This window comes from Arvicanthis niloticus, chromosome 1 (assembly GCF_011762505.2).
Source record: "Arvicanthis niloticus isolate mArvNil1 chromosome 1, mArvNil1.pat.X, whole genome shotgun sequence".
NCBI lineage: Eukaryota > Metazoa > Chordata > Mammalia > Rodentia > Muridae > Arvicanthis > Arvicanthis niloticus.
Genome location: NC_047658.1, coordinates 48,153,050 through 48,168,045, shown reverse-complemented (window position 1 = coordinate 48,168,045; position 14,996 = coordinate 48,153,050). Strand labels below are relative to the sequence as shown.

The window sequence follows — 14,996 nt, the reverse complement described above, 5'->3', positions numbered from 1 at the left end:
AAGGAGAAGCAAAAACCGGATTCTCCCTTGGGATTTTCGAAAGGAACATACCCTGCAAGGACTTGGTTTGTGACTTACAGAATCCAGAAGTATCAGAGACTATATTTATGGTGGATAATAGTAAACAGTCAGTGGCAATTTGCTATGATAGCTCTAAAAATTGAATGCACAAGTATGGTCAGGCATGCTGATATATTACCTATAATCTCAGCACTCTGGAGTTCAAGATCATCCTTCCTACACAGTGAGTACCAGGCTAACTCGGTCTACATGAGACTCTGCCTCCAAAACAAGAGAGAAAAGCTAATACAGAAAATGTACTTTCATATGAGATACATTTCAGAAAATGGTCTCATTCTGTGTGAGGATTTAAAATGCGCTGGAGTCACTCCCCTCTTTTCTGACTTTTGATCCTTGCTTTTGCCGCCCATGACAGCTGTAACTATAATGTCTGTGTCATTCGTTCATTCCTAAGCACTGCATCTTATATTATCTGACATATCTAATCCCAGTATACAGGAAGCTGAGGCAGAAGGATTGCAGTAAATCTGAGGCCACCCTGTGCAGCAAAGCTTGAAGCCAGTCTCAAAAATATGTAATACTCTGGGCCTCAAAATAACAATAAAGTAAAATTCCCTCCCCTATAAGGCAAGGCCTGTTATCACCAGGGCACCTAAGACCTCCCTTTCTGCCTCCCACAAGGGCTACCCCAATTGCTCTCAGGGGACAACTCCAGAAGTATGTTGTTAGTCATCATTAGGTTTTGACATGTAAGTACCTCTTAGGCCAACTTTAGCCAGCAGCCTGAAGAGAGGCAGGAGGATCTCCCAGTCAGGGGAAGCTGACCTTGATGTGTCCACCAGAGTCTGCAGAAGGGCTTCACTGCCACCTTTGTTGATCATATAATAAATCCTCCGGTCTGTACCTGGGAGGAAACCAGAGGAAAGATGAGATTCAAATGGTAACCCTCTCCCCAGAGGAAACCTCGGACTTAACAGCTAGAGACAATGTGAAGGTTCATTCATTTCACCACAAAAACACAAGCTGGCAGATTCTTGACATGACCTGTCTTCAAGTTGTGCTACCACCTGAGGGAATAAAGGTGTGCAATATGGTAATTGAAGGATATTTAGAAATTTTAATATACTCACATCTTGAAGCTATGGTAAATTGAATGATACTACAAGTTCTGGGGACCTGTTAAGTCATCTCTTATGTATACACAAGTATGTAGATGTCTATAAATCGACACATCATTATATACTAAATATTCTTCTGCAATAAATGTGAGTCATTAGTAGCAGACGTGAGGTGCTGTCTTATCTAGAGTCATTTTACTGGAGGTGTAATGATTTCCTAATTCTGATCTTTAGCAACTAATAGAAGGGAAATAGAGAAACCACTATAGGGACCTCCTAAGAAACAAAATGCCCATAGTATCCAAGAACTCTTGGTCAGAGCCCTGAGCTCTGCATTAGTCTTTTTACAGAAGAATAGATTTGAATAAGACCTCTCTTACTTTTCCCAAGGAAAGCTCAAAAGCAGTGATTACATATTAATGTGGAGAAGGTCCTGTGTGACCTAATCAAGGGAGTCAACAGGTATAATAGTATCGAAGAAGAAATTCTCAGTTTCCATCCTAATGAAAAAAGGATTGTCTGAAAAAAATAATGAAATAAAGGCAGGAATAAAGAGAATAAGATAAAGGAGGAAGAATAAGATAAAGATGGGATATTGGACAAGGGGAGCCACATGTATCCAGGAGTAGAGATGCACACTTGTAGTCCTAGCACATAGAAAGTTTAGGCAGAGGATTGCTGGTTCCAAGGCATCCTGAACTATAGAATGAGACCTAGACTTTAAAAAAATAATTATAGCCTGGTCTGAAGAGTGAGTTCTGGGACAGCCATGGCTACATAAAGAAACCCAGTCTCAACAAACAAACAAAAATATCATCCATATGGGAAAAGAAAGTCCAAGGCTTTATTCTAAACATTTCTACCTACCTCCTGAAGATAGCTTCATCTCAGAAGACAAGTGATAATTTACAAAATGGAAACTCACTTTAAAAACTTTTATATGCATGGAAGTGGCCCTGCCACTGGAGGACATAAAAGTTGATTCCTTTTTTAAAAGACCATACATAGTATGATGGGATCCTGGAGGTTTTTATCTCTGGCATGCCATACATCCTCAGTGTTGCCTGTTTATGCTAATATTTCTTAATCCAGTTAACTCAGGTGACTCATAGCTACTCAATCCTGTCTCTCATTTCTAAAAAAGTAAATGACTTGCCGACCTTTAAGTTCCATCTCCACAAGATACATGTAAGAAAACCCAAGTAGCTGGCTCCTCCTGTGAGACACAAAGGAAGGGAGCCTAGGGAGGGATGGATATGGTTACTGAGAAGCAGCTCTCCCAGATGAAGTCGTTTGAACTTACAGAAGAAAACGCATAGCATAACCACCCAACATCTCACTGCCTCCTAAGTTTGGGCACTGTAAGATGACAAGGTAACAAGGCTGAGGAGCCCAAGTATAATTATCCCAGTCTACACAAATCTTATCAAGTCATATCAAGGGGAAAACATTGGCTTGTGGTTCTCTCCTACACAGGAAAGTTAAGCTACAAAAATACCCAGCTATACCACTTCCTGGGACAGACAATAGAGACACTGTCTCCAATCTACAATATGATTTGATATGAGCGTAGCCTACTCACCAACAGAAAGCAGATCGCTGAGGACTTGGAGGATGGGCAGGATAGATGCTTTCTCAGAGGAGTTCTGCAATGATAACACAGACAGGTAGGTATCTTTACAATGAATGCAAGAGGATAGAAGTAGCCTGGTTAGAGATGCAAAGAACAAGCAGAGTTACGCTTTGTTGCACTGAGATCAACTCCATGAAGTCCAACGGATAGAAGAGCTCTCCTTAAGTAGCAATGAGTGAACTCACTGAGAGAGGAGTTTCAGGGGCTGTGTCTCTAAAGTATTCAAGACCCCTCTTTGGGGACTAGTCTAATAAAAACATTATTAAGGTACACACAAACACAAGTATTGATTGACCCAGAGACAACAAACTAAAAGAACCTTGTGGGCCTCACTCACAAGAACATCACACATTTAAGTAGCCTTGAATTATTTTTAAAGGTTCTCTCTCTCTCTCTCTCTTTCTCTCTCTCTCTCTCTCTCTCTCTCTCTCACACACACACACACACACACACACACACACACACACACACACACAAATGGAAGCCATCAAAATGTTCTGATGCAAATACTGCAAAAATAAGCTTTGATTTTTCTCAAGAAAGTGTAAAGTAGTAACAGATCATATTGTGAGAATGATTTTAGAAATCCTTCTAAATCTTGACATTGTTGCTTGTTCTTCAGAAGTCTTTATTCAGAAGTTGAGAGCACATGAAGATTCCCTGAGGTAACCTATATCATAATTCTGGAAATGCAACCTAGTCCAGGTTTCTAGAAGTCAGGCAATGTCTTTCCACTGTAACATTAGGGAGTGGTCATTTTTGTCTTTATTTGGGTAAGTGCTTCATTTATGAGTATTAACATTCCCATGAGTAAGACTTGTGTTCCAGGCTGGAGAGATGGCTCAACAGTTAAGAGCACTGACTGCTCTTCCAGAGGTCCTGAGTTCAATTCCCAGCAACCACATGGTGGTTCACAACCATCTGTAATGGGACCTAATGCCCTCTTATGGTGTGTCTGAAGACAGAGACAGAGTACTCACATACATTAAATAAATAAATAAATAAATAAATAAAGCCTTAAAAAAAAAAAAAGACTTGTGTTCCTTCTCCACTTCGATGACCTCAAGAATTCTCCATTATACATTGGACAAATGCAGGAAACCAAAAATCTTCATGATTTTCTTCTCTTGATATTTCCAACTTCATTATTAATTTCAACACTCCTATCCAAAATAGGTATTTCCATGGTGTGGGAACACTCAGCTGTAAATTCCTTCCCAAGAAATGTTATAGCTTGGTCTGCAAACTTGACTATACTGTTCCCTCTTTGACAGCTCTTTCCCTGCGTTTTAGGCTGGGCAGTGCTGATTCCTCCTTCTAGTGCATGCTGGGCTCTGTGATGTCTCCAAACCTCCCCCAAACCAGGTCTGGGATGCTTTCTATCACTCCATCACTCAGCTCTCAGTTCTTGACAAAGCACTCACTCTAACATGGATGTGTAATCTTTTTTCTTATCTCACCTTCACTAGGTATTAGAATTAAAAAAAGCACCCATCAGAGGGTTGCTTTAGAGAAAAAAGGAGAAATAAACACTTTTAGTGGAATCCAAAAGAACTTCAGGTAATACACAAAGTCTACTACCACCCAATCCTTCCAGAAAGTCATATTTCAAAACACCTAACAGAAATATTTTTCTCCAGCAAAAAATTCCAGAGGCACTTAAGAAACATTTACATAGATGTCTTAATGCTATATTTTTACAAATCAAAACTAATACCACCAAAATTAAGATGGTCAAAATTTCAAAATGGAGTTTACTAACTTCTTTTCCAGGTAGATAAAGCCTCTAGGACCTCCTAGTACTTAACACATATAGAGCCATCAAAAAAGAAAACCATTGATATAGATATAGATATATTCTGATTTTTTTCTATGAGCTTTAACCTAAAAAGTATATCTGTACATGGCTGTCATCATATTAATTGAATGTATTACACCCAAAATTTAAAGTCCATATCACCCTCAAGCAACTGCCAGTTATGTATATACACAATGTCAGTACCTTCCTCTACTCAAAGCTGGAAACAAGAAGCAACAATTCTGGCATAGGTCTATCATTTGGGGGTTTAAAGAACTTTATACCTTTGAAAACTAGACCAAAAGATTATTTGCAGTAGAATAAAAGATGTGCATGGGATTCTTTCTCTGGTTAATATTGACAATTGTGAGTTGGCCTCAATTTTTCCGTGAAGAGAGAAGGGAGAAGCTTTGTGTGAGACTGTGCAAATGCTGTATAACTTAAAATGCTAGACTCATGACTTGATTGCGAGGAAAGGGAAAATAAAAGAGGAAATGAAGAGGTGAGGACAAAGAAAGAGAAAAAACTAATAAGGCAGAAGCTGACAGAGGAGAAATAAAGGGTTTCACTTTCATTTCCTTCCATTCAATTATTCATACATTCATCCCGCAGACATTCATTGGCTGTCATCTATGTTCTAGTCACCAACAAGGCAGTGAAGATATTTATTGATCAAAAGGCAATCTGCCATCACGGGCTCTTGCCTGGCTGAGACAACAGCTGGTAGACAGTCAGACCTGGTAGTGCTAAATAAACCCTGTGGCAAAGGTAAACACTGGTGCTGGGAGACTCAAGGGAAGAGACATTTAACCTAGCCGTGTCCATGACTGAAAAGTTAAAGACAAAGACGCCAAATGAAGAGGTGACAGTGGGATATTCTAGTCATGCTGTAACCCCTCGTTCCCAGAGGGAAGCATGGCAGCATGGTGACATTGGCATGTGAATCTGCATTCTGTGTGACCAATTGAATAAAACAGATGGTACAGGGAATTTTAAATTCCTTGTGGGCAAAAACTAGGTCTTATTTGTCTCTCTATTCCCACCTCCTGAGGTGTAATAAGCAACCTGTTTTATTGTTTTTAGTGTTTTATTGAATTAATTTCTCCCCATAAAGAATTGCCTGCTCTGTTACAGGGCCCATGAATACTCCCTGAGAACACTCTTGTCTTGCATGTTCCTATTATATTTTCCAGCAGGGATGTAGCTGACCATATGTTATATATTAAATCACCAGACCCAAGTTACTTTGACCTATGGCCAACAATAGAGGCTTCACACAAATGAGCCATCTCTCTGTAGATCCCTTAATGAAAATCCTATTTGTGGGACTACAGAGATGCCATGGGGGTTAAAATACTGGACCTCCTCTTGGCAGAGGAGCCCAAGTTTGCTTCCCAGCACCCACACAATGGTCCACAATCATCTATAATTCCAGTCCCAGGGGATCTAATACTCTTTTCTGGTCTCCAAGGGCACTGCAAGAATGCCGTGTACTACATCTATGCAGACAAAACACAGTACACAGAAAAATAAATAACTAACTAGCTAAAAAGAACTTGCTTCAAAGGAGCAATCTAGTATTAATAGAGAATACTGTTCCCTCTTCTCCAGCACACAGGTGGAACTTAAGCCAACCTTCCAAACCTATCTGAAGTTATCATGATTAGTTTAGAAGTAGATATCAATCCTAGGTCTGGGAAAAGAAAATCTGAGTCAAAGTCAGCTGGAAGACTCTAAAAATGGTTTTCTGCAGAAAAAAAAATAAACTTCCTATTTTTGGATGTTGTTGTATGAAGACATTATCTTGAATCCTAGGTGACATTGTTAAGCCAGCAAATCAACTCTACAGAACCACTTACCTGTGGACTTTGAGATAAGAAATATAACAAATACCCTCACTTATGAAAGTCTCTTAAAGTTGGAGAGTTTGCCTCTGAATTCAGCTGTGACCCCTAAAGAAAAAATTTTACACCTCTATATGCCTCCTTCCCAAGCAGTGTTCTTAATAGAAAAGAAATTGATTTTACAGACATGCTGTAGGTCCACCCAGAGACTCCTGCTTTGACAGAGAAACAAAGAAGACAATTCCTTCCTACAGATATTGAGCTCACAACTCTCTCACTCAATGCTCAACCAGAATACATCAGTGTTGTTTTTCTTTAAGTAAAAATTATGGCAATCAGTGGAGGGGAAATGCCCCGCCCCACAAACTCTCAACCGGCACTAATTTATGCACTGCTATATTTACCAATAAATATTTTACACTATTTAGAAGAATAGCACAAAGCCGCTATCTCACCCACAGTAATAATAAATGAGCAATTAAAGAAGGCAGGATGTGATGTGCCATGGTTTTCCTTTAATGATTCCTTTTAAATGAATCACTGAGTAATCCCTTGTCAGTTAAGACTTTCCAATAAAAAATGGATCTGCCAAGCTTTAAGGGAGAAACAAACAGTTGGGAGAACAAACAGTGTCTTTCAGAGACTGCAGTTTTGAACTGCAATTTTCTCATAGACTGTTTTGAACGTGTTGCCTCTTTGCCTTCAAATTCTATATTCTGTATCTCCCTCTTACCTTCTTCTTCCTGCCTCAGAATCATGGTAATGAAAATACGGCCCTTCACATCACTACCATGAAAGAACATTTCCAGTCCTTTCTAGTACCCTGAATCAGAATATGTCAACTACACAGAGCCAGTGGGTGTACCCAAGAGCATCATGGGTCTTGTCCTTTGGGGATTTGTTCATCCTGATGCCACTGCCTGGTATCATTTATCCTCCCTCTTCCAGTCATATTTCAGTTACCAGCTCCAGGTCTCCCTTTTATATAATTTCCTCAGCTATCTTACCTTCTCAGGTCTCACCATTGTCAAAAGTCTGAACAAACTGGGTACTGTACAAGTCAAGGGATTCGGCACACACTGTTCACAAGGATCATGGTACAATTGGTACCCACTTAAGTGGGGCCATGCTTGGCCTCACAGGAAACAAACTTACTTTCTGTGCATTTGTTCTCTCAACAATATTTTATACCTACCCTTCCTTAGAATGCTTAGTTAAAAAGTTACCTGTTTATGTATGCTGGCGTAATAAACTACTCTAAAACTCAATGGCTTCAGACAATGCTCTTTTATCAGATCTTTTGATTTGGGGACTCGAAAACTGAGGTATAACTTTGTTGGTAGTTTCTTCTGCTTTCTTTGTTGGTAACTGGGGTCAAGAAGAGGTCAGCAGATATACTAGTCAAATGTGGCAAAGTAATCTGGAGATATGGGCTCACCTGGGACTATTGACTATATATGTTCTTTTTAGCAGCAGAGTCTTAAGGATCTTGAATGTCTGACATGGCATCTTATTTCCCCCAGGGACAGCCTTAAAGGAGAATTAGCCTGAAATCTCAAGGCTTCTTTTGGCATTGTCTCAGCAACCAAATGTGTCAAATTCACTACATTATATCAGTTAATTAGGCTATGATGCAATTCCATAATAGAATGGATGGTCCTAGATGACTTCTCAAGCAAGAGAAGTTTTTTAAGCCACTTTTAATCATCCATACTTCATCTGGGCTATAAACTCTAGACTAAGCATTCTGAATCATTCCTTTTGGCATCCATAGGACCTACGATGGATTCTTGCACAGAGAGGCTTTTGGGTAGCTATGAAATGGGATCAGACGGGAGACGTGGGACTGAATGTAATGAGGAGATATGAAAATGGATGGAGCGGTCTGAAGTGGTACTGGATGGGTTAGAGTGAGGTGGAACAAAATAGATGTGATGGGATTTCTCGGGGCAACTTAGACACAGAATGTGAAATCTGCCATGGCCTTGCTGCCCTGTTTTCCTCAATCCTGAAATTTTCCTGAATGTATGTTGCAGCATGAGCACTATGACAGAACTATACCGAGTATGCAGCCTGAACACGCTAGAAGAGTCTTCTACCACTGAGTTACTCCCCCAACCCCAAGATGTACTTACAATGCAGGCTCACTTTAGCCTAGTTCCTGTTACCTCTGTAAGACTCAATTCCATATTCACAGTATTTCCCTAATTTTTTTTTTTCGAATTCACTGGTGATGTTGGGTTAGATACAGCACATCAGATTTTAAAAAAAAAAAATCTGGTTACAATAAATACACAATAAATCATGAGTAAGTGCCCGTGTGTGGGCAGACATGATGGAGAAAAGGTGAATAATCTAAAACTAGGTTGGAAGGTCATTAGGGCTACAGGCTCCTGAGTCAGTTTTCCATCTGGGTCGTGATGTTCCCGACTTATGAGCAAAATGCTCATAAGAAACGCAGAGGGGAAAAAATGTACATCTGGAGAGACTAAGGTTGCCTCCTCTGGCAAAAACAAGCAGGAACCCCGAGCTTTGTCAACAACGCCCAGCACACTTGTTGCCACTTGGTGGATGGTGAAGTCTCCCAGCCCTAATGCTAATCACGGCAGTAATCAACAGCATCATATCCCTGAAAGGTTCTCTGATTTCTTTTAAATGGCAGTCACTGGAATGTCAGCTCTGTCTCTATTCTAGGCAGGCTGTGATATCTTTCCAAGACACAGTTGACAAATTACAGCATGAAGTGTGCAGGTTAGAATTCAAGATGACTGAAAAGTAGTGTCAAACAATTTCCAGCTCTTTAGGATGGATTCTAAACACGGCAAGTAAATAATGCCTCCCGGTGCCTGCAGCTCAGGCCTCTACACCAACCAACACTGAGGAAGGAAGTCAGCATCACCCTGCTTCATCCAGAAGCTGCCATTTATTGCTTTGATGCTTCTAGGATCCACTACCTATAAAACACATGCTAAAAGCATCCAAGACAGGAGATACAACCATACTCCTGGAAAGCCATTGAATCAATCACATCTCAGGAACCTTCATCCCAAAGGCACTGAGAAATTGTCCCCTTTCTGAGTCCTATAACGAGGTACATTTTTCCTCCAGAATTATTTCTCAGAATTCCTTCTTCTCCTGCTCCTGCTCCTGCTCCTGCTCCTGCTCCTGCTCCTGCTCCTGCTCCTGCTCCTGCTCCTGCTCCTGCTCCTGCTCCTGCTCCTGCTCCTGCTCCTGCTCCTGCTCCTGCTCCTGCTCCTGCTCCTGCTCCTCCTCTTCTTCTTCTTCCTTTTCTTCTTTCTCCTCTTCTTCCTACTCCTCTTCTTCATCTTTTTCCTCTTCTTCCTACTCCTCCTCTTCTTCCTCCTCCTCCTCTTCTTCCTCCTCCTCCTCCTCCTCCTCTTCTTCCTCCTCTTCCTCCTCTTCTTCTTCCTCGTCCTCTTCTTTTTCCTCTTCTCCCTTTTCTTCCTCCTCTTCCTCCTCTTCCTCCTCTTCCTCCTCTTCCTCCTCTTCCTCCTCTTCCTCCTCTTCCTCCTCCTCCTCCTCCTCCTCCTCCTCCTCCTCCTCCTCCTCTTCTTCTTCTTCTTCTTCTTCTTCTTCTTCTTCTTCTTCTTCTTCTTCTTCTTCTTCTTTCTTCTATACACTGCACACAATTATACTAGCATCCTATTCTTCCAAGGTTCCTGTCTAGGCTGTTTTTTTCTTGTAGTGGCTTGGAGGTATCACAGAAGCCTTCAATATTTCTTCTCAATTATGAGTCTGCAGTCATCAATATCACTGTAAAAAGAACTTTTCTTACCAGTAACAGCTAGCAAGTCTACAGATTACGGACTTCTATATGGTTTCTGGCAGTAGCATAAACCATGGATAACCACAGGGCTTCCAGCAGCATCATGGAACACAGAACTCATCATGGGCCCTGGTAACAGCATGGACCATGAACCTCAGTATGGCTTCTGGATGCAGCATGGATCACTAACATCAGTCAATATAGCTTCTGGTGACAACACTGACCACAGACATCAACATGGTATCCTTCAGTACACACATCCTGATCACAGACAGTAACATGGCCCCAAGCAGCATCATGAACTATGGGCATTAACACAGCCTGCAATGGCTGCAGGGATCACAGATACCAACATGGCCTCCAGCAGCAGCACAGACCATAGAGGTTTTTCAAGGAGGTTTTATCCAGAAAATGAAGCATCTTTCATCTCAAATATCTTCTTGATGCTCAGAATCAGGGTGACTGAGGTACTGAGCAGCACATTCAGGGACCAAACCTGTGCAAGCTCCAGGTTGCTGCATACTACCCCACCAGCCCAGATGCCCTAAAGCAGAGTTATGACTCAGTAAAGTACGGTCATTGTAGCTTGATCAAGATCCAAAGATGATCCTTTGAGGTCAACTTGAATGGACTTAGATTCTCTAAGAGACCCAACTCTAAGTGTATCTATGAGGCTGTTTCTAGAGAGGTTTAACTGAGGAGAGAAAATCCAGTTTGAATGTGGGCAACATCATCCCATGGGATAGTGTCCTGAAGATAGGTCGCTCTCCCTCTCCTCCTTCCTCTGCCACTCTCCCTCTGCTTCCTGACTACAGATGTAATGTGATCAGGTGTCTTGCACTCCAGCCTTCCTGATGTCTTTACCATGAAGGACTGTGTGCCCTTAAACTATAACTCAAAATACATTCTTCTTTCTTCCTTTTTCAACATAATATTTTTATTGATTGTTTGGGAGTTTCACATAATACACCCTTATCACAGTCATTTCCCAGTATTCTCAGGCATACCCCCTCCTCCCTTGTGACCTCCTCACAGAAAAGGAGAAAAGAAAACAGAAATATATATCAAATCCAATTTATGTTGCCCAAATACTCACTGGATCATGATCAAACTCCCAGAAGTCAGCCCCTTAAAGAAAATTGAGTCCTTCCCCACATCCCAGCCCTGCCAGAAACCATCACCTGTGAAGAGCTACACTTCAGGATCCCTGTCACAATATTTAAGCGTTCTCTTCAATGGTTTCCTGTCTAAACAGTGTGTGGGAATGATAGCTCGCTCGTGGGCGTGGGCGAGGGCGTGGGTTCTTGAATCTTGTTGGGCTGTTGTGGTTCCCATGGCTCCAAGGAGACTGGAGCTTGAGAATCTCAACTAAGTTCACTCCACGTGCAGCACCTGGCAGGCACTATGGGGGGCCCCACCCAGTGGGGGGAGTTCTCACTCAGTCTGAAATTTTTCGGGGACATGGAGTAGGGCTCTCGAGTTGGAGATCCTCAGGCCAGGAAGCTGCCAGGGACCAACTGGTCTCAAGCTTTGGGGTTCCCAGATGCTGCTAGTGGGCTGTGACAGAATGGAGATGCGGGGCATGCAGGCACAAATGGCCTGCACACAGAGAGAATCGAAGGAGAGGGAGGGAAGCCCAGACCACGCCTCACAGAAAAGGAATTCTTTTGTTACTTGGCTCCAAATGGCTTGGCTCCAAATGGCTCGGCTAGCTTGCTTGAAGAGGCAGGCCTCTGTGGGGAATGTAGAGAAGCTCAGGGAAGAGCAGCTACATTGGCTCATTAAAGACCTTCTCCATGGTTCCTCACAACTTGGCCCCAATGACAGGAGAAAGTCCATGGATTTTTACAGGCTTTATTGGCATGGCTGATGGTAGTTGAATCTGGATGCACCCCCTATGAAACACAGGGCACACCTGAGTTAAATAGGGAGGGAGAAGGGGGGAGGGTCTGGGGAAGAATGCTTAATTGGCTACTCCCTCTGGCCTTCAGGTATCTCATTAGTATGAAAATCTCTTGAGGCTGAGGCCTGTAGTCATGCCCTTTACCTATGCTCTTTGGGAGGGGCTGCATTGCCCTATGTGACTGAACGATGCAGGTTAATGGAGATCTTTGCCATGTGTCAGGAACCTGGATTCTGGGAGCACATCCGAATAGATGCCCATCCCTCACAGGCAATGGACACCTGTTGGGTCTCCAGGCTACTTCCAACCAGCACTTCTACCTAAACCCAAGCTATCCTATCATGGTCCCACAAGAGTATACTTGGGGTAGGGGAGGTCACAACTGAGAATGAGAGACATAGAAGGCTCCTGTGACACTCTTCTTTCTTTAAGAAGCCCTTCTCAGGCATTTTGTCAAAGCAACAAGAAAATAACTAATACAAGCATACATCCAACTTCTTAGTGATATGCACTGCAGAGATGCCTGTTCTTCCATGGATACTGGACCAACATGAGCACTCTATAATCATACAGGGGATAGCTATCCTTAAGCCCCAGTATTACGAGATATTTTCAGAGACATTATATACAATTTAAAGTTACAAAATAGGCATTTTGTGTAGATGAATTCCATAGATGGTTCAGAGGGGTAATGCTTTTGTGAAAGCAAGAGAACATGAGTTCAGATCCAAGCACCTATGTAAAAGGCCATGTATGACCTCATACCGGCCTATAATCATAGGACTGTGGGAGACACAGATAATAGGATTGCTAACACTTGGTAGCCACCAGTTTAGCCACAGGTTCAGTGAGAGACCCTGTCTTAAAGAAATGTGAAAACTGATGCAATGGGAGTCCAGGTGCTCTCTTCTGACCTCTGCAAATGTACACAAAGGCATTAACACACACACTTGGGCCTATACCATACTCTCATGTGCAGAGAGAGAGACAGACAGACAAAGACAGAGAGAGATCCAGGCATGAACTGGCATGCCATACATTCAACTCCATGACACTATCATTTATGTGTCTACTATTTTGGGAATCATTTACTTTTTAGCCCTCAAAACAAATTTTTTATATTTCATTTTCCTGTGTCTATTCCACTTGTAATGATGATAATTGAGGACAACAAAAACTGAAAAACAACTTTCTCCATATTTTGTGAATTGATTTTTTGAAATCTAGAAAGTCTGAAAAAGGAAATCATTCAACAATAGCCAAATTAATGTCTTTTTCATGAAAGCATTTAAGATGTAAGGTACAAACTGTGAGAATCTTAACATGTCCTCAAATACTTTGGCAGACTGATCACCAACAGGCAAGAGCTGTCTCTTCTACCCTTCAATATTACAACCTTTCTTATTACCAGATAGAGTGAAACAGAAGTAGAACCTGATGCCTTTTGAAGCTAACTCATAAAAGGCAATGTAATTTGAAGGTTAAGAAATAAGTGTCATGCCAGTGGGACACTGACATTTATAATCCAGAATTTCCATGTAAGAATATAGAATACTCTGAAATAACCATACTATAAGGGACCTGGGCTGATGTCAGTGGACAACCAGTGAAGAAAACCACTGATCTGGGAACAGTGGCCATCAACTGTTAGCTGAGTTGAGTAAGCAGCCTCATATGCCCAGACCAATGGGGGCTTTAGATGGCAACCATAGACAGCAACCTCAAAAACACACTAAGTAAGACTGACCTAGGAAGTATTTTCTAAATACCAGACTCATCAAATTGTGAGGGTGAATTAATTAAGATTAAAAAAGAAAATTATGATTTTATGCAGAACAATAGTGAACTTATCTCAGCAGCTGATCAATAAAAGAACATTTCAAGTCTGACCTCTAAAAGGTATCCCTAAATTTGGCATGCAACCAGTTCAGAGAGAGAGAGAGAGAGAGAGAGAGAGAGAGAGAGAGAGAGAGAGAGAGAGGGAGAGGGAGAGGGAGAGGGAGAGGGAGAGGGAGAGAGAGAGAGAGAGAGAGAGAGAGAGAGAGAGAGAGAGAGAGAGAGGCAAACATAACAGAGGAGCTGGGGAGAGAACAGGGTTGAGCTAGCTAGATTGGTATTTAAACTGAAAATCTAGCAAAGATTTTACTGAGCTTTTCTCTGAATTATTGATTTGTTTCTTAAAGTGCTACCATCATAGAATACAGAAACATATCAGACTTGGAGAAGGAAAACCTAGTCCTAACCCTGATTTTGCTATTATGACTTCAGATTAATTAATCCTGCACCTTCTCTGAACTCCCTGTGCTGTCCACTTCCATCACTTATGCTATAATTAAAGAAAACATCATTGGACCCTTCCAGTTTCAGGACCCACTGAAAAGCCAGGACCATCCTATGATGCCAGACTGTGACAATAGGTCTTTATGCTAAAAAAAAAAAAAGCACACTTTATGTTTCTTTGGTATTGGGGACCGGCTGTCATTTTATAGAGCCATACTCTGATAATGAGAAGTCAAAGAGAAAGAGGTAGTGTGTCCATCTGCTGGAAGTATGCCAAGGACTTCAGAGGACAGGTACCTGCTCAGGCAGAGTGTGAATCACTGTTAAAGCATACACCCCCAGCTTTTAGAGACAGAGGCCTTATAAGAGAAAGACCATTCCTAACCTCAGTATAATGGCCCCTGATCTCTCCCTACCACAATCTCCGGTGGTCTTAATTAATTTAAGACAGTATTAAGACATTTCAAAAGCATAGCTGAACAATTGCCATATTCCTGGGAAGGAGTAATTATTTTTTTTTCTTCAGTCTGTTTGTTGGCCTGAATCCTCTGGTCCATTAAAACATCCTAGCATTCGCCTTCAACCTTCATAATTTTTTTATGTATCTCTTTC

General features: G+C 41.6%; 1 protein-coding gene across 2 annotated transcripts in view; it reads right to left on the bottom strand.

The window, feature by feature from the left end:
- Nucleotides 1–14,996, bottom strand: part of Agbl1 (AGBL carboxypeptidase 1) — a 788,584-nt gene that overhangs the window by 728,541 nt on the left and 45,047 nt on the right. For both annotated transcript variants that reach the window (XM_076936072.1, XM_076936077.1), the window contains exons 2-3: nt 2,722–2,785; nt 779–925 (exon numbers count right to left, since the gene is read on the bottom strand). In XM_076936072.1, the coding sequence (XP_076792187.1) occupies nt 779–925; nt 2,722–2,785 (211 nt within the window). The remainder of the gene's footprint in view (nt 1–778; nt 926–2,721; nt 2,786–14,996) is intronic.